Source organism: Drosophila ficusphila, unplaced genomic scaffold (assembly GCF_018152265.1).
Source record: "Drosophila ficusphila isolate 14025-0441.05 unplaced genomic scaffold, ASM1815226v1 contig_106, whole genome shotgun sequence".
In the NCBI taxonomy this organism is placed as follows: Eukaryota; Metazoa; Arthropoda; class Insecta; order Diptera; family Drosophilidae; genus Drosophila; species Drosophila ficusphila.
In genome coordinates this window covers 1,558,670-1,579,375 of record NW_025063993.1, presented here as the reverse complement: position 1 = coordinate 1,579,375, position 20,706 = coordinate 1,558,670, and the positions used below count along the sequence as shown (strand labels likewise).

Below are 20,706 nucleotides of genomic sequence, written 5' to 3'. Positions count from 1 at the left end.
AGAAAGTTCCTGGTGCGTTGATGATGTGAAGTGATCCAAATTGAAATGTAATTTCGTGCCCAAACAGGAAGAGCGGTAATCCCTTGGACAAACAGCGAGGCCAGAGGATTTCGCTTCCCACAGTTGATCCACCTTTGGCCCACTTTGCGGCTAAGTTCTGCGCAATCGATAGGAACGGAACGCAATACCCAATTATCACATAACAATTTCCGCTGCAGCTCAAAGAGGGCTCATTTCCCCCACTCAATGTTTAATTTCCTTTCAATTTATGCTGGGAATCGAGGTCGTCTTCCGATAAAAGAGCCAACCAGCCAATTTGCCCAGCCGAGGACGAGGCTGCGAACCCAGTGAGTGGAGTTATGTTCGGGGGCTTATTAGATGAAGCCTGGCCTCGACGTTGCACGGAGTCGAGTGCTCAGGTCGCATATCAATGGCGAATAGATGCGGGTGATGCCGTGGAGCTGGCGGGGACTTGGAGCAGCACCAACATCAACATCAGCATCAACATCAGCATCAGCAAACAGCAAACAGGAGCAGCCGGCGAGGCAAGCGAAAAAACGCTTCAAGTGTCAATCAGTGACAGCACAGACACCACACACGAGCACTGAGACCCTCACGCCGAGAGAAGCTAATCGATTTATGCTGTAATATTCAAAAAGTTCCCCATAAGGACCTGGCCTGGAGGACGACCTAATCCAGTGCGACTCCCTTGTGCGCCATCGCCGCTATAATTTCCCGGCCACTCCCCCTTTTCCCAGTCGCCGCCCCATTCGGGCCACGTGTTTCGCAGAGCTTTTGGATCCTTGATGGGGGGCCAGGGGCTCCGGGCCATGTGTGTCCTTCGAGCTGTCGTCTGTTTATCTGCCTGCATTTGTCGCATTAAAATTGAATAAAAAATCAATCTCAATTCTAGCATAATTTGATTCTTGCCTTCGATTATCGGGGCAGGAAGGTCGAGCACTGGGGGCAAATGAAGAGCAGAATGCAAGAAGACAGAAAATAAATAAATAATAATCTGTAAAGGCCTTTGCCTGTTCGGCGGAGATATTTATGTGGCGAATTTGGGTCTGAGAAGGATCTCCGGGCTACCATCCCTGCCATCCCCTTCCATTTCGATTCCTCCGCCAAAGCTCCTTCGAGTGCATTAGCAATCCACTTTTTGCCGGCATCGAATCTCTTACTTGAGCTTAGCACCAAATTCACTTGGCTCAAAGTTTATCCCTCGCTGCCACCGCCACATGTGGATGAGCTCGCAGGACTTTTGTTCGTCGCCCCGGACTCCTAGAGCACTGCGCTTATTCCAATGCATTTAATAAAGTGTTTATTTCGGTTGCAACAAATTTGCCAGCTCAGTGCGGCGGGCGGAAGACAATGCCAACTGGAAACCTGTGCACGACACAAAGGAAAATTGCTTTTCCGCCACGCAGACACAGAGGCGGCCACATCCGCACATGGGGGAAAATAGCTCGCACGCTTCGTGGCAGCGAAAATATGTGGCAGACCCCGCCCGCGAGGAAAGTGGAGAGACACGCGCTCCTGGCCAACCCATCGAAGTTTCTCCGATGACGTACGGCTCTGGCCCGCAGCTAGAGATGCGTCCGTGGCTCGAGGTTTTCCCGGGGTCACCCAACCGGAGGACTCGGTGCCGCACGCCGCCTTCTCGGGCCAAAGTTTTCACTCCGGCTGCCAGCATAGTTTTATTTTGTTCCCAACTTGCCTTTTACTTTTTCCCGCTTTTCTATTTGTCTTTCGGTGGATTCGACTGCGATTCGGTGGGCGGAGGGCGTCGGGCGATTCGGTTTGAGTGGCACATTATTTGATGGTGCTTTTCGCGATTTTTTCGCACTTGAATGCCTGATTTTTATTAGTTGAATTCTTTACGGTTTTGCTGCGTTCCGCCTGCCAACGAAAAGTTTCAGTTCCTTTGCTCTTCCGCAACGCCACTGTCTGCTTGGGAAAACTTTTACGTTCGGAGGTTTTGAAATATGGCCGGAGAATCGGTCGCTTCGATAATCGAAAGTGCCTTTGTCTGGCCAGTTGATCACTTTTCCCTGCGATTGGATGGTGCGAATCGATGGGCATAATCATGACGAAGCGCCTCTCATCTTTCTGCGAAAAGCGCGTCACTCGCCGAAAAGCGCAAAATCCTGATGAAGAATGCCAAAAGTAAAACAAACGAACCGACGACCGACGAACAAACGGAAATGAAAGTCAATTTGAATACATTACCAATTCTAATTACGATTTTCAAGTACAACGAACGCTGGCGGTGGCCAAGTGCGATGGCTTGAATAATATAATATTGGCTGCTGGGAAGGACGTCCTCGGCCCAAGCCGTCGACCAAAAGTCCGGGAGAAACCACGAAGCATTCAAATTGGAATTTCAAAAAGCGAATAGACAAGAGGGCGACAGACGTCCGAGGGGTGCGGGGTGTTGGCTGACCAAAGATTAGCCAGAAAATCGCGGAGCGAGGAAAAGCTGTGAGTTTTCGCAGCCAGTGACAGGAAAATGGCGGCCACGAATCGTATTTGAATACATCAGAGTATCTGGGACTCACCACGCCGCCTTATTCTCCACGTCTGTGCGAGAAGCAGATGAATTTGGGGGGAGGGAGTGGGGAACTTGTTCGCCGAGATCCGCATTTCGTTATATTAAAAATTCAAATACTTTGCGTTATCGCTTTAGACGCAGCTTAAGCCACCTGCAAGAATCAACACCCCATCCAATCACTTGACTTCGGGCCCCCAAACAGCAAAGTTCGGCTGCGGGACTCGCTTATTATGCAGGTTTTTCCTATTTCCCCGCCACTGGCTGCCAATGCCAAGGTCTTGGTCCACTCCCCCCGGTATCATGTGCCTCGTAGCGACCGAATTAGAAATGAAAATTAAGTAAATATTATAATATGTTGCCACCTGGCGGGGGGACGGGCAGCCTCCCCTTCGGTTTCGGTTGGCAAATAAATGATAAGCATTACATTTGATATTCATTATTTGATAACGTGCAGCATGGAATGGAAATAAAAACGCCAGCGGAAATGAAAATGTAGCCTCCACTTTTGCATTCAGAACGAGGTCCGTGTTCAGGTGGAGGACGGAGGACTTGGGGGCCAGACAAGATGCCGGATTAAATGTTTGCCTAAGTGAAATATGTTAAATGTTATGATATGTGCGGTTGCCCTTGGCTTTCCCGTCTTTCTCATCTTCCGCCGACTCCTTCTGACTCGTGATTTATGAGATTAAAGTGGGAGTCCCTGGGACGGAGATGCTGGCATAGGGAAGCAGAAAAGACGGGTTTTTCTGCCTATGGAATGACTTGCAGCTCATCTCCGACCAAGGGCTCCAAGTGTAATTATGAAGGGTTCACCAGGCTTCAGCTCCTGCCTTCCGCATCCATTTATCACATTAGCCGGCTAGACTAATTCTGTTAAAAGCATATGAATACGCCGAAATGAATCCATTCAATGGCCCCCGAGCATGCAATGAGTATTATTTTTTGCTGCTTCTGCCCCGCCGAAAGTCAAATCGCAGCATTCATCAAAATGTAATAAAGACAACGGCCACCGGAATGACCCGAGCTCTAGAACCCGTGGCAAAGTACGAGGACAAACTTAGTCCAACAGGAATCGATTGAAACCTCACACAAGATACTCCCTGATTCACTTTGCAGACATCGGAATCAGGATCGAAACGTGAAGAATGGCCAGCCAAACAAAAAGTACAGACCCAAGTGGAGCTCTCTGCAAATCCGCACTCAACTTTATTGCATTTCAGTGATATGCTCGGCGAGTCCTCTCCGTGAAAACTGTGATTGCGAGGCAAAGTCAAGCGCCGGCAAAACTGAGGTGGGAGCGCTCCGGCGGAAGCCAAGAGCAGGCCAGGACCAACAAGGACGCGTGTGTGCTCGCCTGGCGTGAAATTATGAGCGCTTTTACAGCACAAACAGCTCGGGCGAATGTCAACGACAAGCTTAAGCTGCTTAAAACAAGCCATCGCCTCAAGTGGAATGGGTTGAGGGGGCGGAGGTGGGCGGAAGGTGGGTTGGCGAGCTCGGCGGAGGGGGAGGGGGTGAAAGTGAAAGTGTCAAGGATGCGGCAAGCGTTTCATAGCCAAATTAAATTGCTCCCTGGAAGGAGTCAAAGAGACACAGCGCCAAAGTGAAAGGATAATGCGAGCATAAAAACATTTTTAATGAAATCGAGACGACGACTTCCAACGGAGACGGCTGCCTCTAAGACAGTAACAAGTGTGTTTTAATTTAAACCTTGGATTTACCTTGCACAACCCGTTCTTGTTCGGGGGACCGTCTTCCCCTCGACGGCGCATTAATTTCATATCCCGGTTGAAAATTTTAATTAATTTTCAGCTTGATTGCGTTTTAAAGAGCCGCTTGGTTTATGTTTTGAGGGCCTGGTGATGTCTTGTGGTTGCCTGGGCCTGGGAATTTATAGTTATTGCGGCAAGCGGCGGGGAGGAAGAAAGTGTGTGGGTCGGACCTTTGTTTCGGTCGCTTTGAGCGAGCAGAACAAATTTCGGCTTGCAGCCATTACAGACTATTTACATCTCCAGTGGCTTCTTAATTAATTTTTGATCGGGGGAAGTAGCGCTACTCCGAAACTCACCTTTACTGGTATGCCTGTCCAGGTTTGGATCCTTGAGACCTGCAACAGAATAGATAAACTCAGTTCGACTCGGTAAACTAGTCTTTAAAATTTTAATTCATTTGTGTTTTTAATTAAAATAATTATGTTATTCAAAACATATTTCAAGTTGTTGTCTAGAGTGGCCCATTGGTGTTTTTAAAAGAAAATAATTGCATGACTTCAAGTTGGCCAATAAATCGCAGTTAACAAAAGGCGAAGGGAAAACAACAAAAGGCAGACACAAAACAAATCAGATGGTAAAGATATGGCGAACTGGTAGCATGACTTAGTAAACTACTAATTAATTTCTAGCCTTGAATCTAAGCTTGATCGGAAATGGACTGCAACTTTTAAACGGAAGTCTGAAGTTGCAGTTTGTGTATTGCAGAGGCTCCTTAGCAAAATAAAGTTTATTGTTGTTGCAACCAGGAACGCCAAACCAAAAAAAAAAGAAAACCAACATCAGTAAAAGAGTTGGCCTAATGAAAAGTTCAGTCTGTCCATTCTTGGCTTATTAATATCCCCTAATAATCCAATGCCTTCTGTGTCAGGCTATCATTTAGTTTTAAGTACTCCCTAAGCAGCTTTCGACATTTTTATTTTAATTCGCCGCGACATTTAATTAATTTTCAGCTATCACCACAAAACAGTCGACAGCTCCGCTCTTTGTTCCCTTAGAATATCCCCTCTCCCTTACCAAATGATGTCTAGTCAATGGAAAGAAAAGCCACAACATTTTGAGCTTGTATTCAACGGTTCTTCAATACCCTTTGAATGAAATTAAAAAATCACAGTAGAGGCTTAAAATCCTTTATCTCAATTTAATAGTTTCTCTGCCTTTCTCAACGCTTTAAATTAATTTTTATAATTGCTTGAAGATGTTATAATAAAGAGAGCAAAATTTAAATGGCCAGAATGCTCAATACTTCGGGTTATCTTTACTTTATATAATTTTGAGTTAAAGTTAATATATTTATTTTATTTTATTTCGTATGCTTTATTTCCTTAAAAATTGTACTTCATTAAAGCTACTGATACAAATTTTTGTTTTTACAGAGTTTTAGCACTAAAGCTATGCTTTTCAACTGAAATATTTTACATTTTTAATTTGTTTGTTATTTACAACATATATTATTTTCAAGGGAAATTAGGAAACAAAACCTTGATCTGACACTTATTTGCTAGTTTAACTAATTTTACTGACTAATTGTTGTATCGTGAAATATATTGTTGTACCGTTTGGACTCCAGCTATTTCGTGCACATAGTTAGTGCTTGTATAGTATGGTAGATTTAGTAATAGTTTTAGAAGTTTATTTTGACAAGTTTGAATTTTTTTAATATGTGTATTTGCACATTTTCCCCAGATCGAGCATCCATACATGAGAGCTGGTCTGAATATTACCTTAAAAATTATTAATAAAGTTAATATATTATACCTTAATAAATGTTATATATTATATATATATATTTTCTTTTTTTTGTGTAATTAACCCAACATGTGTGTTGAGAAAATGAATTGGATTATTTCGGATAGGGTATATTCCTGCACCAAAGTTCAGCCAAACGACTATGCCCCTTTAAATAATACGCTGGACAAAATGGCTGTCTTATGGGAAAATTCTCCACATGCCGCAGACTTTGCGGTGTTGGTCGACCGAAAGCGAAAAACTTGTAATGGGGCTGTTGGAAGACGAGGAGTTGGAGATGTGGTTAGGGTTTAATTGCAGTTGAGCTGCAAAGGTCAGACAGGTCTGGTAAGATCAAAAAACGGCGAAAAAATAGAATAATAATTCTAAAAAAATGAGACGGGTAAGGATTAAAGAAGCGAAGTTAAGTTAATATTCATAAAGACGCTGCTTGAGTTTAATGGGCCCCCAGCCCCAGTCACCTCCCCAGCAAATCTCGATTAATTATGGCCTAGACATCATAAAATTTGATGTTTGCATCTGTAAATTGTCTCCGGAGCGTGTTGGGAGACGAGGGGCTGTTAAGTAAATTATCACATCATGCGGCAGCGATGGATGAGCAGCAGTGCGGCACAACTGGAGTATATCCATCCGAAAGTTTTATGTCAGCTACGTGCTCATAAATTTTGTGTCATTTTCGCCCTCAAACAGTTGTGGCTTGAATCATTTTATTAGCGTCTGAAATTAGCAACAACTGGGGCGGGGAAAGCCAGCAGGAGGGACAAAGAACGGGGGTGGAGTGGCTGTTGTTGTTGGGTTAATTAGAAAAGTTACCAATGCTCGAGTCCCACTCCATTCGGGAGTTCATCGAACTGAGCGGCAGCATCGCAGGTTCGCCATTAGCTGCAAGTGCTTCAACAAACTTTAAATATGCATTGCCCTCGCTGGAAAAGCGAGCTGCGCTCACCCAGATTTACAATCAGCTCATCTCAATTGCAATCACTTAATTCGTGGCCGCTCCCCGCAATCCTCCCGTTCCGACCAGCCCAACTCAGCCACCTAGCCATTCCATGGGCCTTGGGCAAACATTTTTGAGAGAGCTCTCGCAATCCGCACACTTAAAATATTTACGCAATCAAAATTAATGCAACTGTCATGTTTTCCCTCCCGCAGGCAGGAATCCATCCAATCCTCCCTTTTCCGCACTTCCCCTTGCCCTTCCCCCTTCCCCCTTTCCTTTCCCGTTTCCTTCCATCTCCCCGCTGCCAGAGTGCATTTAGCGTTAAATGCAAATACACTTTAGAACTGTAGCCAACCGCTGGTGGGCCCGTTTTCCCGCTCCCCTTCCGCCGCTGAACACGTTTAAAATTAAACAGTAAAACCAAACTCATTACCAACAACAAGCGCAGTACTAGCGACCAGTGGAGGATTGACACAGACAGGGTTATTGGGCGCCTCACCAACTATTCAGTCAAAAAACTTTATAGCCTGTGTTATAAATTCGCCAACCTTGTAATGAACGAAAATTTATTTAATCTATACTAATATTATAAAGAGGTAAAATTTGTTTGTTTGTTTGTTTGTTTGTTTGTTTGTTTGTTTGTTTGTTTGTTTGCAGGGAATAGGCTCCGGAACTACTGGTCCGATTTAAAAAATTCTTTCGCCGATAGAAAGCTATATTATCGTGGAGTTAAATAGGCTATAATTTATTTTGAAAAAAATTAGGGATCCGTAAGAAAATTGCAATATTGTCGCATATAAAGTGAGTTGCTACCTCATCACACTGACAAACACGCTCCCATAGCATTTTAACTCAATTTTTGTGTTCACTGTGAAATTGTGAAAAAAAAGAATTTTTATTCAATTTAAGTTGAACTGTGAAAATTATGTGGATCGTGCATTTGAGGATAAATTCACCACTCTGTCCATAGTCCAAAATGCTTAGAGGACGACGTGCAAGCATTGGCCGCAGACATCCAAGCCAGCAGCCAGTATATTCACAAAACTTAAGCGAAGAAAGACAAATGAGCACATGGAGATCATTGGCATCATTCAATCGCATTGCATTCCAATATGACCCCACTGCGAACTACAGTGATAATGAAAATTTAGATATTGGACCAATGGCGACTATATACCGATATTGCAGTGCGTTAAAGTTTAAAAGAGAAACGGCTGGATTGTGCTGCGCAAGTGGAAAAGTCAAACTGGAAAGGTGTTAAATCACCATCTTTCTATACTTCCATATATTTGAAAAATGTTGCAATATTGACTTTTATGTTGTTAAATTGTGTTGACCAGCGAAGCGGACACAGGACCTCTAGTAAGATATATAAATAAAAAAAAAACATTTTTAATAAATTGTAGAATTTGTAAATACAAGATCGTACAGAGACGACTTGGATGATAAAAAAAAAACCAATATCATGCTATTGGAGGCAAAAAACTACATTAAGTTGCACAACCTTATAAATGGACGAATATGTACATGAACCCACTGAAATGGAAGAGAAAAAGAAGGGCTTGTAAACTATTCTTTAATAAATTTTTGCATAAATAAATGAAATGTAGGCCTACTTAACAAATTTATTTACATTTTTTCTAATAATAAATTATTGGTTTTTTTAATATTGGTTTTTTTGTAACAGATAATTAATAAAGAGTATAACATATTCTTTTGACAATATCGTCAAGTGTACTTTCGGTCAAAAACGAAATAGTTTTGTAAACAAGTAAAGACCAACTTTAATGGAGCTGAAAACCTCAACGCAGTCAATCCGCTCCTGGTTTGGAGGGGTGACATCGTTGAAATTACCAAAATGTCCTTTTGCGAAATTTTGTGGACATTGAAAATCGCTTTGATTGAACCGCACGCCAGGCAGACAACAGATACAGTCGGATGTCGACGGGACGCTGGACAATTGCCACACATAAAACAAACACGAGCCCTTTAGTCCGGCGGATCGCCCACAATCGCCCTCCCACAAGCACTGGGACGCAGGAACAACTCCGAAATCCACTCGGCAATTGCAGCTGCAAATGCGCTCCACTGCACTTACAATGCACATCACGCAGGGGGAGTGGGGGACGGGGGGACGGGGGTCTGGGCTCCACAGTCTGTAAATTGTCCAGCGAATGCGGATTGGGAATTGGTTTTATGTCGCTTGCGCCTCAATGGAGATGCATTTTACACTGCCCTGCTAATCTCCGAGCGTGCCGAAAGCGAAAGCAGTCCTGCTCCTCCCGCAGGACCTCCGTCCTCGCCTGTCCCCCCTCCCTACCCCTCTTCCTGCCCCACCCCTCAGACGGCAGTTGACTTTGAAAATCAATTAACAACATCAAACAGAAGCCGGATGCTGACGTGGACAGCTGTCGGCCAGCGCCAGAGCTCCTCCCCCGCACCCCGCACCCAACACCCCGCACCGCAAGTCCTGGCCAGGTCCTCCTCCTGCGGAAAGTGCGTAAATTGCAACTGTAAATCAAATATGACAACGCGAGCGGCGGCAAAATCTGCATGTGTGTCAGTCACATTAATTGTCCACGCCCCCTCATTGGGGGGCGGGTTCGGGCGGCAATTGTACTTTATTGTTGTGTTAATGAGTGTGCATAGGCAGTTCCCGTGGAAGTGCAGCGCCTGCAGCTCGCTGATGTGACATAAAAATGTGTTACCCGGCGAGCAGGGGTCGGGAAATTAATTAATTGTATAGAAAAGTTGCTCAGAATATCGAATATTAATTGGATATTAATAACGTAAATAATTAATGCTTGATTGGGGAATCTCGCAGGCTTTCCCGAGGGTGCGAACGATCAGAGGCAAATACTTTACTCTACTGTTTTGATTCTGGTTTTTAATGAAGGCAAAACTCAGGAGACGAGACGCGACAACAAACAGAAGGCGAAAGACAAACAAGCGATGAGGAAGAGCAGAGAAAAGCTTTTAAGTCGAACAGTAGAGTGATATATATTTGCTTGTTTTTGCCCGCTGCCTGTTAACTTTCGCCCGATATTGATGCAATGTCAACCATGCGATCAATAAAGCAGTGAACGTAAAGCATCCCTGCCTCTAATTTTCCTTTCCCCATCAAATGCAAATTGATGTCGCAATTGAGACCGAAAACTTGGGGGCGGGGCTTCAAGGGGGTGGCTTCTTGCCCAGATTTTATTTCAATATTTGGCTGTGCAGTTTGCCATTCATGTTTGCGTCTCGCTTATGTTTATTAAATATTTATTCTGCGACATTTATTGAACATTTATGCAGAGCAGATAAACTCCAATTTCGAGCTCCCAGCCGGGATTTATGTACATTTGATGTTAAATTGATGTGGGTTGACCTTGTTCTCCAGCATCCGCCTTTGTTTTTACTGCTCCTCAATATGCAAAGTCATGTAACGAACTCCACTGCGAATTCGTGATGTGCATTCCTGGCCCTTATCTTGAGTCTGGCCTACACGCCTTCGTTGTGTTTTGCATATTGTTTACATCTTTCGAGTCCCTGACCTCCCTCCTTCTCCTGAATTGCTTATGCAATCATCGGGACAACGGATAAGAAGAAGGCGGCTGATACCAGGTTGACCTTTTGGACCTCTAGGCCCCATCCATCCGATGTGCGGCTGTATCGAATTTATCTCGCAGTTACAATATTTAATTTGCTCTTACACAAATTGTTGCCTTTTACGTTTTGTTCTTTATTTGCGTTGGGCGTCATGCGTTGCGATTGCTTTTATTGTGCTTTCTCATTTTAACTCAAAGTTTTAAAGTTTAAAGCATTTCTATACTCTACAGCAGTGTTTCCCAAACTTTTCGGGACCGCGACCCACCTACACAAAAAATTGCAAGATCTATATGACAATTAGTACCCAGCAAAAATCTACCCGCGACCCACCAGTGGGTCGCGACCCACACTTTGGGAAATACTGCTCTACAGTAAACACACAGTTTTAAAAAAATTAACTTTGAATATAGAAACTGTATTAACTATAAAAAAATAAATAATAAAAATAATAAACAAATAAAATAATTCAGAGGTTTTATAAAATTTTATGTCTGGATTTAGATAGTCCGTTTCAAGAATGAACTCATTATACGCTTGCAGAGCAAAGGGTATTATAATTTCAGTCAGAAGTTTGCAACGCAGTGAAGGATACACCTCAGACCCCATAAAGTGTATATATTCTTGATCAGCATCACAATCTGAATGGAAATATGTATGTACGTCTGTCCGTCTGTCTGTTTCTATATAAACTAGAGTCACAGTTTTGAAGCTATCCTGCTGAAACTTTCCCAAAGGTTGTGAAGTTATTGCACGCAGTATACAAGTCGGAACGGGCCGGCCTGCCACCCGAGAGAATGAAATAAAAGATTCCTACGACGTTGTTTTTGATTAGATCGACTTGATTTCCTCCAGATGGCGTTTTCTAAGTACTATTGAATTTCGGATTACATTTTATTAAAATCGGATTACTCTATCATATAGCTGCCATAGGAAAGATCTAAAAAAAAAAAATATAGGTATAAATACTGTAAAAAAATTATAACATCATTAATCCCAGGAGCATGATTTTCAAAATATGGAGTTTTTTATTAACCCTTGAATCGAGAAAAAAATTTCATTAAAATCCTTTTTATCAAATAGCTGCCTTAGGAAAGATCGAAAAATCTATATTAAAACAAACCGAAATAAAATTATAACATCGTTGTTTTTTATCAGTCAATCATTAAAATTTAGCAAAATCGGATAACCATGTCATATAGCTGCCATATAAACAATAGTCAAAAATATTTAAAATTAAGTCAGGTTCTCACCTTGTGGGGCCATTCGCATTTATCTGATGAATGCAATGGTATATAAGCTTCGGCTTGCCGAAGCTAGCTTCCCTTCTTGTTTTAAACTAACTTCTATCATTTTAACTGGGTTGGTTTAATTACTACGATTTCTGAACTACATAAAATTAGCTTTCATCTTTTTTGGTATCTATCCTTAAATGTGTAACTCAAGGAAGTTAAAATTGTAGAAACTTTTCTTACTGAACACAACTATACAACAGATTCTTTTGGTCAAATATTATTCATAATCCACCGTTTTTATTTTTTCCAAACAAAACCAATTTAACTAAGTGTTATTGTTCTCTGCTTCGAGTGAACACTGTACGAGTGCGTAGTTTGTGTTCGGTGTCGACTTAATATCCCGAACAGCGACGAAGCAATAGAGAAGCCGGAAACAGCGATCAATTTTCGGATTGTTGCCCGTGTGCAGGAAGCAGTTCTCTGCTCGTGGAACTTTCCCCAGTATCCAGTGGCGGGACAAAGGGGTTCGGAGGGGCCGGACCAGGCACCCAGCACATTGCGCAGGTGGAAAATTTATAATTTGCGAAATTGCCAGCCCCACACACGGAGCCACGCACGTTGGCAGCATGTTAAATGGGCATTCTGGGGTCCTGGCCGCCTCCACCTCCACGGAGCTCGGCTCCTGCTGCCTTAAATTATGTTAACCTCAAACGAGACGATCCGGCCTACGACCCCGCACGACCCGTGTACGGAGTTCGATTTAAGGCCTCGTTTATTCTGCCATGCCCGCAGAGGGCGGCGAATGGAGGGGAAGCAGTCGTCTGGTTGCATGTTGCAAAAGTTGTTGCCGGTGCACAACCGCATGCCACAACATGCAGCCTGACTGGACGACCTGCGGGGACCGGGGTTACGGCTGGGTCGGGGTTGCTCGGGGCTCCGGGCCAGGGTTCGTCTGACATGCCCCACTTGGCAATTGCCAAAACTATTTGTTTACATATTTAGAGCGGGCCAAGGAAGAAAGCCGGCAGGGCATGTTGTCAAGGCATGTTAACTGTGAAATATGCGCATTTAAATGGACGAGGCAGGAGGAGCTTAGGCAGCGGCAACGGGGAGTGGAGGTGCTTCAGGGAATCATTTGGTAGCACCTACAGTGGGCAACCGCAAAGATATTGAAATGATAAATACCTCTTTTTGCACGCACAAATTCAGCAGTGAAAACAGAACAGATGTCGAGGATTTAAAAGCTTTCACTCACATCTTAGTTTAAACATGAATCGTTCTATATGCGGCTTGCCAAAATAACAGAAGGAATTAAAAATATGAATGCCCACTTTGCTGCAGCCCCACCTACGTAAGCCAGAATCAAAGCTCATCTCTTCAGACGTAATTAAGCCATTTGCTGCACGTTTTGCCAATTCAAAAATTGTATTTCATCCTCCGCTTCCTTAAACCTCTGGCATCTTCTCCTTATCACCGCCTGCCGCCAAATGCCAAGCTGGAGAGGCTGAAGCCTCATTTAAATCGCCGAATGGGGGTTCATCCCTTGTGGGGAAAAGGGGGAGGGCGGCTGGTGTCCTCCGGGCGCAGAATTCGTAGAAAAATCACGCGCGCTTATCTGACGCCGTAACCTCAACCAAACCCACGCAATTAACGCCCATTGGGCTGTCAGTATGAAAAATGAGCGATGGGGAACCCCCGGGGAATCGCCAAGGAGGCAGGGAATCTTGAGCAACTGCGAAATGATTTGCAAACGACGAACGGCCGCTATCGAACGCCGAATTCGGAGCGCTCCACTCCGCCGATAGCTACAAATTTTAATTGCTTCGGCGATATCTGAATGGCGGGCGTGGCAGGACAGCCCCCTGGAGCAGGGAGGCTGCGTTGCGGCAATAAGTCGCATTGATAAGAGAGTCACGTTCTGGTCCTGGCAAAGGGAAGACAATGTTGCCGCCGTCTTCATTATCAATGACAGAGGCGGCGGAAGGCGGTTGGCGCAGGAAACAATGGTTACTCTTTTATTGCCGGAGCCTGTGCCTCAGAGTCAAATTGATAAGATGCTGAAAATGACTGGGAAAACAATAAACGTGGGCATGAATCGAACAAAGCCAGTGTTCGCTTGCCAGGCAAATGGGTGTGCTTAGTGGGGAGGAGGAGTTCCTGTGGAGAAGGCACAGTTGTCGGTGCATAAACACCACGTTTGGGGCATTTTAATGAGGGGCAGGAGTCTCCGATAGGCTCCTTGCACTTCATGGGTCTGGGGAAGAAGTGGCAGTTGCCCGGAGGTAAAAACTTTTCTGCCGAAAACAATTTAAAGCGCTCTCTGAGCAGCACAAACTTTTGCGAAGATAACTTGGCAAAGGATTGGCAAACCCCCGGAGCTGAAATACGAGATGCATCATCACTCCCACTTTCTAGTTACCGCAACATTGTTCCGCTTCATGGCCGGTGCTCAGAGTTATCCCCAGAGCAAAATCTTTAACTTGACCCATTTGCTTAGTCAGCGAAAGTCAGGAGGTCCGGCGAGTCGCCCCACCAACCAGGCTAATTTCACAGCCAAGTTAAGTAGCCAAGAACTTGACAGTCATTTAATAAAATTTCATGTCCACCCATCATTTCAACAACCTCGAGCGGGAGACAACGGCCAGGAAAGTCGACTTCGAGTGCGACTCCAAGTCGGAGTGCCACAATTTTGACGCGCAACAAAATTTTATGAAATACTTGGAGAGCAAATTTTATGTGAGTTGGAGGCCATAAAATTTTAGCGCCAGCCAAAGTCACAGAAGAGCTTCCAGCGGTTTCGCCGGACTCCCCCTCAGCTCCCCGTCTTCCGTCTTCCATCTTCAGCCTTGGGTCCCTGGGCTCGCCTTTGGCTAATAATACCGGAGCATTTACACCTTTATGGGGCGTACTTAGAAGCGCTTATTTATGCTAATGGCGGCAGTGGGCCAGGGACGAGGCGGGGGCAGCTGGCAGCTGCGTGTCACTAATTCCACCCCGAAGCGCTGTAAAAGCTTGAGCGCCAAACAACAGGGGATAGTGAGCTTAAGATTTGAGCAGGTAAAGTTCGGAGGATGTGCGAGTACGTATATTTCATCGCAGCACTCGGAAAGTTGTGCGCCCACCCTCATCTCTTGACCTTCCCAGGCCCTTTCCCCCGCTCCTGATTCCGCTCCTCGCCCGGCGGACAACGACTTTCGTGCTTCACATTCTTGTCTCGAATGTGTTTGTAATTTCCCCAGAGTGTGTTTGACTTTGACGACTTAAGTTGTAAAACTTTAACATTATCATTTTCACTACGACTTCGGCCAGGAGTGGAGTGCAGGACTCACGCCGGGCACGGCCAGGTCCTTGGAGCATGTGTGTGCCGCTCCTTCAGACGCTCGGCCTGGGCCCAGACAGACATTTTGATGATGTTGACCTTCGCTACTTTCGCTTTCACTTACACCGCACAGCATTGCCATAAGTTCGCCCGGCGCTTTTAAAGTTTTCTGCGACCTCTGGATACTGTTGACATATCGTATTACAACAAGCAGACGGAGGAAGGACGGAAGGGGCCATCGGGGGAGGGAAAGCTCGGAGAGACCGCCACCTCTCGCCTAACCCCGGCTCGAATTACGAAATCCCAAACCGATATTTTGGTACATTTCTCCTCACATGTGTCAATTAGTTCAATCAGAAGGCGAACACACATCGACCGCATTTATATCTAGACCTGAGCCCTGGCTGATCCACCCCGGAAAGTCAGCGGCGCATCGAATGTCACTTTAAAGGTTTCCATCTGCCGCCTGCTCCTTTTCTGTAGTGAAAACAGCAAATAACCAGGGAAATAAGGTAAATCACGTCTGCAGCGAAACCTCCCTTAATCTAATTTCTCTGTTCAAAAAATGATAGCAATTATATTGATGTATTGTATCCTTAACTTGCATGCAATATGGCGCCGAATCGAAAATGTTAATGTCCCCAAATGGATTCAGCTTAAATTACATGGAAATGTTTCAACCAAAAGGTCTTATGTGCAATACTATGTTATGTTAAAAGCTGTATGATTATTGTGTGTCGTTGTCGATTAAGCATGAGAAGAAATTAATTTTAAATTAATTATACCTTATAATACATACTTAATACGATCGAAAACGTTGTGAGGCATATTTAGGTCGGTTAATTATTTTTGAATCATTATTTATACTATTTTCTTGTTGAAGTTTCTTGATAAATATAAACAGGTAATAATCACATTCTTAAAAGAAGTGATTTAAGATTAATTGCTTCTTACGCCGAGTTGGGAAAGATTGCCCTACTGAACATAAAACATATTTTTCAGTAACCTTCTCAGAGCGAGTTTATCAAAACTGTTGCATATGGTGAGTTCTTGTTACCATCGTTGATAAGGCACTCTTCCGAGAACATTCGTCCCAATCCAGGATCGAGAGCAAATTGAAATGCACCTTTTTTCACACTGAATTCTTTTTTTCTCACACATTGAATCAATTTCTCCGGATTTTCCCCTCTCCATTTAAATGTTAACCTGATATTTAGCTCGCCGGGCTTATCAGCGTGTGCCGTAAATTGTAATCAAATTGAGCGAGGAGTCAATCTGATTTATGCATTTCCCATGGCCAACGAACTTGCTCTCGTTCGTTCGGAACCAAAGCATAACTACCCCTCCCCCTTCCGTTTTCTAGTTTCCCTGGAAAAGCCAAAAGGTAAACACATCGGCAGCGCTCGGAAGTTACCGGGCCACCCTTTGACACGCGTCCAAGGAGACCTCGGCTCACAAAGACATAATCAGCTCGATTTCGTAAATCTCGACAAGCTGCTTATCAGATGCAATGCGAGCGGGGTTTCAAGGATCCGCATCCGTGATTAACATCTCCAGCTCGTGTTCGCAGGGCAGAAATCCGGCCATGGGCTGTTGGGCTGTTTGGCTGTTGGGCTGTCATCTTGACAGGCGGACGTGCTGTACCGCTCTAAGTACAGTAAAGCCCGACGCGTGCTGCTGTCACACTTGCATCACATGGGGGAGGTGGTCCAGGGATCCCTGATCGCCCTGATTGGCATCGGAAATTGAAGTGTTTTTATTAATTCCAGTGTCGACTTTTTGCACTGTCTTCGATGATACTGCGAATGTTTTGGCCAAGTGGTCCGAATTCCCCCTGCCGGCGAGCTGTTTTGTTTCTTTTCTGTGGCCATAATTGAAATTCATCGCTGGCAGATTTCGATGCCAGGCTGATTGACAGCTGAGCGCGTGGAAAGATTGACGCTTATTGAATTGAGTCATCCGGCGTGGGGTGGCATCTCCGCAGTTATTCGCAGCTTGCTGCGGCAACTGTTGCGTCAAGTCGTGTGGAAACTGCGGAAGGGATTGCCTGGTATTAGTACTCAACTGCCAGTTGACTTCCCAGTCACTGTCTAGATTTTGAACTGCTCGAGCAGCCCCACAAATCGGAGATGCCTCCAAAGCCCCCGAAGCCCAAGCACCGCGACGTGGCAGGGTTCCTGAGCCGCGTCCGCAACTTCTTCCTGGGCCGCACCCACAAGACGGCCCTGCGATTCGCGGACACGGTCTCCCCGCGGACGCAGCCGCCTCCGGACATTCCCCAGGGTCCAGGGTCGAGCCTGTCCGCCAACTACTACTACACAAGGGATCCCCGGCGACTGGTCAAACCCTCCGTCGACTTGATCCAGGAACACAAGATGCAGATGCTGGCCAAGCAGAAGGCAGCAGAGGCAGCCAAAAGTGCTCAGGCCAAGTCCGGGGAAGGATCAAAGGATGGAGGCCCTCCCCCTCCCTTAACTCCCGACCCCGATACGAAGGACTGCGATCAGAAGGAGGATGTCAAACCACTCCCGACTCCGGGGAAGGTGCATTCCTGGGAGGGCCCTCGTTAACCAAGCTTCTAGTTCTGTGTTACCATCCCATTGAGATGATTAAAGTGTTAACTGTCCCACTGCGAATGTGATTTGCAGCTATTTACGAGCTTGAGCAGAGCAATTAAATAAAAGACTCGCAGTCGAGTCAATGCAGAAGGTCGTAAAAATGTAAATCTAATTAGACGCCAGGGGTGAAAATCATTTATGGCACCTGCATGAAAATTTAATTAAGCACACACAATTATCGAAGGCGCAAGCCTTGCAAAGGGTTCGTTACTCGCCACAACAATAAATTTGCAGGCTTAATAACCTTTAATGCCATCAAAATTTATATTTACAATTTAAAACGAGGCAATTTGCCCGACGTTGAGTGGATTATGGGCCATTGTTAATGATGATTGCAGGTCGATTGTTAATTGTCTGGGCAGCACAATTTATGCTGATGACTTTCGCCCATCGATTTATTGATTGGAGTTTGATTTTGGCGCACATTGCCCAGCCCCCGCGAAAGTGTCTGCCATCATTCAGCAGCGGAGAAAACATAATCAAGTTTTGTGTGCTATGCAAAAAAGTAATATTCTGCCGCGCTAAGGGTGGCGCCCCCCGATTTATTGGAATTACCCTCGTGAAGCGAAGACCCAGATTGAGCTGGAGGGTTGCACTGCCGGATTGAAAAAGGGTGTCAATTGCCCGGAAACTTCAGACTGTCAAGTCAACATGGTGCCGGCTCTTCATTCGCCAGCAGTTGGCGAAATATGAGATTCGATCCGAAACTATGGCACACTTTGTGCGACTCTCATGTGCGGATTTCTTTTCTTGGCTGCTAGGGAGGTGGGGCTAGCTGAAGCTGGTTTTTATTACCTCATATGAATTGCGAAACGCCACCTAATTTATCCATTGCCTTGTTGTAGCAATGTTCCACTTTGGGGCCCGAACATCGGGCAATCTGCAATGCTAATTCCCGGACTAGAATCGCTTTTCTGGACGCACTCAAAAAAGCAAATATTAAAAAAATCCCATGCCCACAAAGCAAACACTTCCGCACCCTTTCGACCCGCCCTCTGACCCGCATCCCCGAAATGTCAACCACTTGGCTAACCGAAAAATTGCCTTTCCGATGACGACAGCTGTGCCGCAGAGTCGCTGGATGTCAAGCTCCGCCACAAATGCTTCCCAATCAGAGACGCGTAATTAAAATATGTACAAACAGACCGAAGGGAAAACTCTCATGTAAGAAAACACTGAGCGGAGCCAACTTTGTTTGCTTTGCGTGTTTTCCTATAAAACCAAGAGCAAAACCAGAGCAACAAACACAACAACGGCAGCGGGAATCGCGGCCAGGCAATAATAACAAGAAAAACATTTGCATAAAGCAACAAACTGGGAATTGGATGGAGTGAGGCGCAGGCCAGAGCTTCAAGCGAAAGTTAATGAGAGCTGGGGTCCTGAGATGCTCTCGTGACACGAAGCCGAAGATTTCAAAAAAATTCTTAAACAATCCTGTAACAAAATAGGGCAACCTGTGGCACTTAAATAAAAATAAGTTCAATCAATCAATGACTGAACAAGAAATTAATTTAATTTTCAATAAATCAACTGCATACTATGGGATAGGAAGCCTTGCTACAGAATTGTACACATATTTAGGAAATTATTTATTAATTTTACGAACATAAAATTAGAAAATAATAAATTGTAGGTATATAAAAACTTCTAGAACTTAGTTTAAGGTAGATAGATAATCGGTCGTGTCACGGAAACATCTCGTGGCTCGAAAGGCGGAAATCTAAAAACTGAAATGCTCCCAAAGCAAAATCACTTCATTAATGCGTCATTTGTAAGGGGAGCCTGGCCAGGCTTGGGCTAGGACATCGCAATTCGCCATTCGCCATTCGGCACACACCACTCGCCATATGCAACATGGGCCCACAGGCAATACGGAAGTTGTCTCCGCGCCGGGCACGAAACTTTGCGCTGAACTTGCCACCGTCGGCTGTTCCGGGGCTTGGGTGACAGTCGACAGTCGACAGTGCAAAAGTTGATTATTTTTTAGCAGGCGTTACGAGGTCGGAGTCGCGGGGAATGAGCTTCCCGCTAGTACAGTGAATAATGACTTTTGCCACCGTTCGCCGAGTGAGATGCCTCCGGCGAAGTTTACGTGTTTTTTTTATCTGCCGCCCTCTCGAAATTGGGGGAAAGTCCTTAGCTTTCGGTTTCCCGCCTGCCCCCACTCCTGCTTTTGCCGCTTTCTGCTGTTGTCGCAAAGTTATGCAGGCTCATTAAGTTGTTGTACAGTTTAGAGAGAGAAAATTGTCAGCTTGCTTAATTTGCCCGAGTTCGGCTGAAGGCTAAGGGGACTGAGGGGGTGGAATCGGGGGGAACGGAACTCGAGTATAAACAAAGGACTTCCTTGCTGCGGCGCTCCTTTGTCCTTCTCCTGGTGTAGTGGGGTAGTAGCTCATGGCGAGTGTTTAATGAAATGAATTTTAAGAGCGAATTTATTATATTTCCCTAAAACGAAATGGAAAGTGCGAGGCGCCCGTCCTCGGAACTTCAGAATTTACTTCTCAGCCCCGGAGCGGATGTAATTAAGCGAGGCCCTCCGTTGGTTTCACTGCCACTGGAAAATGCCAATTATTCGTATCTGCGACTTTTCGCACGTGTCAGAATTTCGATAACCTGTCAAGCAAGTGTCAAGATTCTATACTTAACGACATTTTAACTGCCACTGTTTTCAGCCGAGGTACGAACTCTATTTTGCCACAAGTAATTAAACCTAATCCTTTTTGACCACTTTTTTAGGAATTACAAATTATTACAAATAATAAATGCTGAAAGCGGTTATAATTGTTCTTAAAAGTGTTTAATCAGAAAAACTTAATCGCAATACTATTAAATCGAAGCTGTAGGAGCGAAAGAAATTCTCGCCCGACTCGTCTGATTATCATATTTAATATTGATCATTTCCTTAGAGATCGTAAGCCCTAAAAATTATTTTACAAA

At 44.8% G+C, this 20,706-nt stretch overlaps 2 protein-coding genes across 2 annotated transcripts in view; one reads left to right on the top strand and one right to left on the bottom strand.

Moving 5' to 3' along the window:
* LOC108088749 (putative uncharacterized protein DDB_G0274435) overlaps positions 1-20,706 on the bottom strand; it is a 56,288-nt gene that overhangs the window by 9,291 nt on the left and 26,291 nt on the right. The window contains exon 3 of the mRNA XM_017186697.2: positions 4,620-4,658. Within this exon, the coding sequence (XP_017042186.2) occupies positions 4,620-4,658 (39 nt within the window). The remainder of the gene's footprint in view (positions 1-4,619; positions 4,659-20,706) is intronic.
* Positions 17,229-17,870, top strand: LOC108088755 (NADH dehydrogenase [ubiquinone] 1 alpha subcomplex subunit 7). Its single transcript, XM_017186702.1, has one exon. It carries the CDS (start codon positions 17,281-17,283, stop codon positions 17,719-17,721), a length of 441 nt encoding a protein of 146 aa, XP_017042191.1. The 5' UTR covers positions 17,229-17,280; the 3' UTR covers positions 17,722-17,870.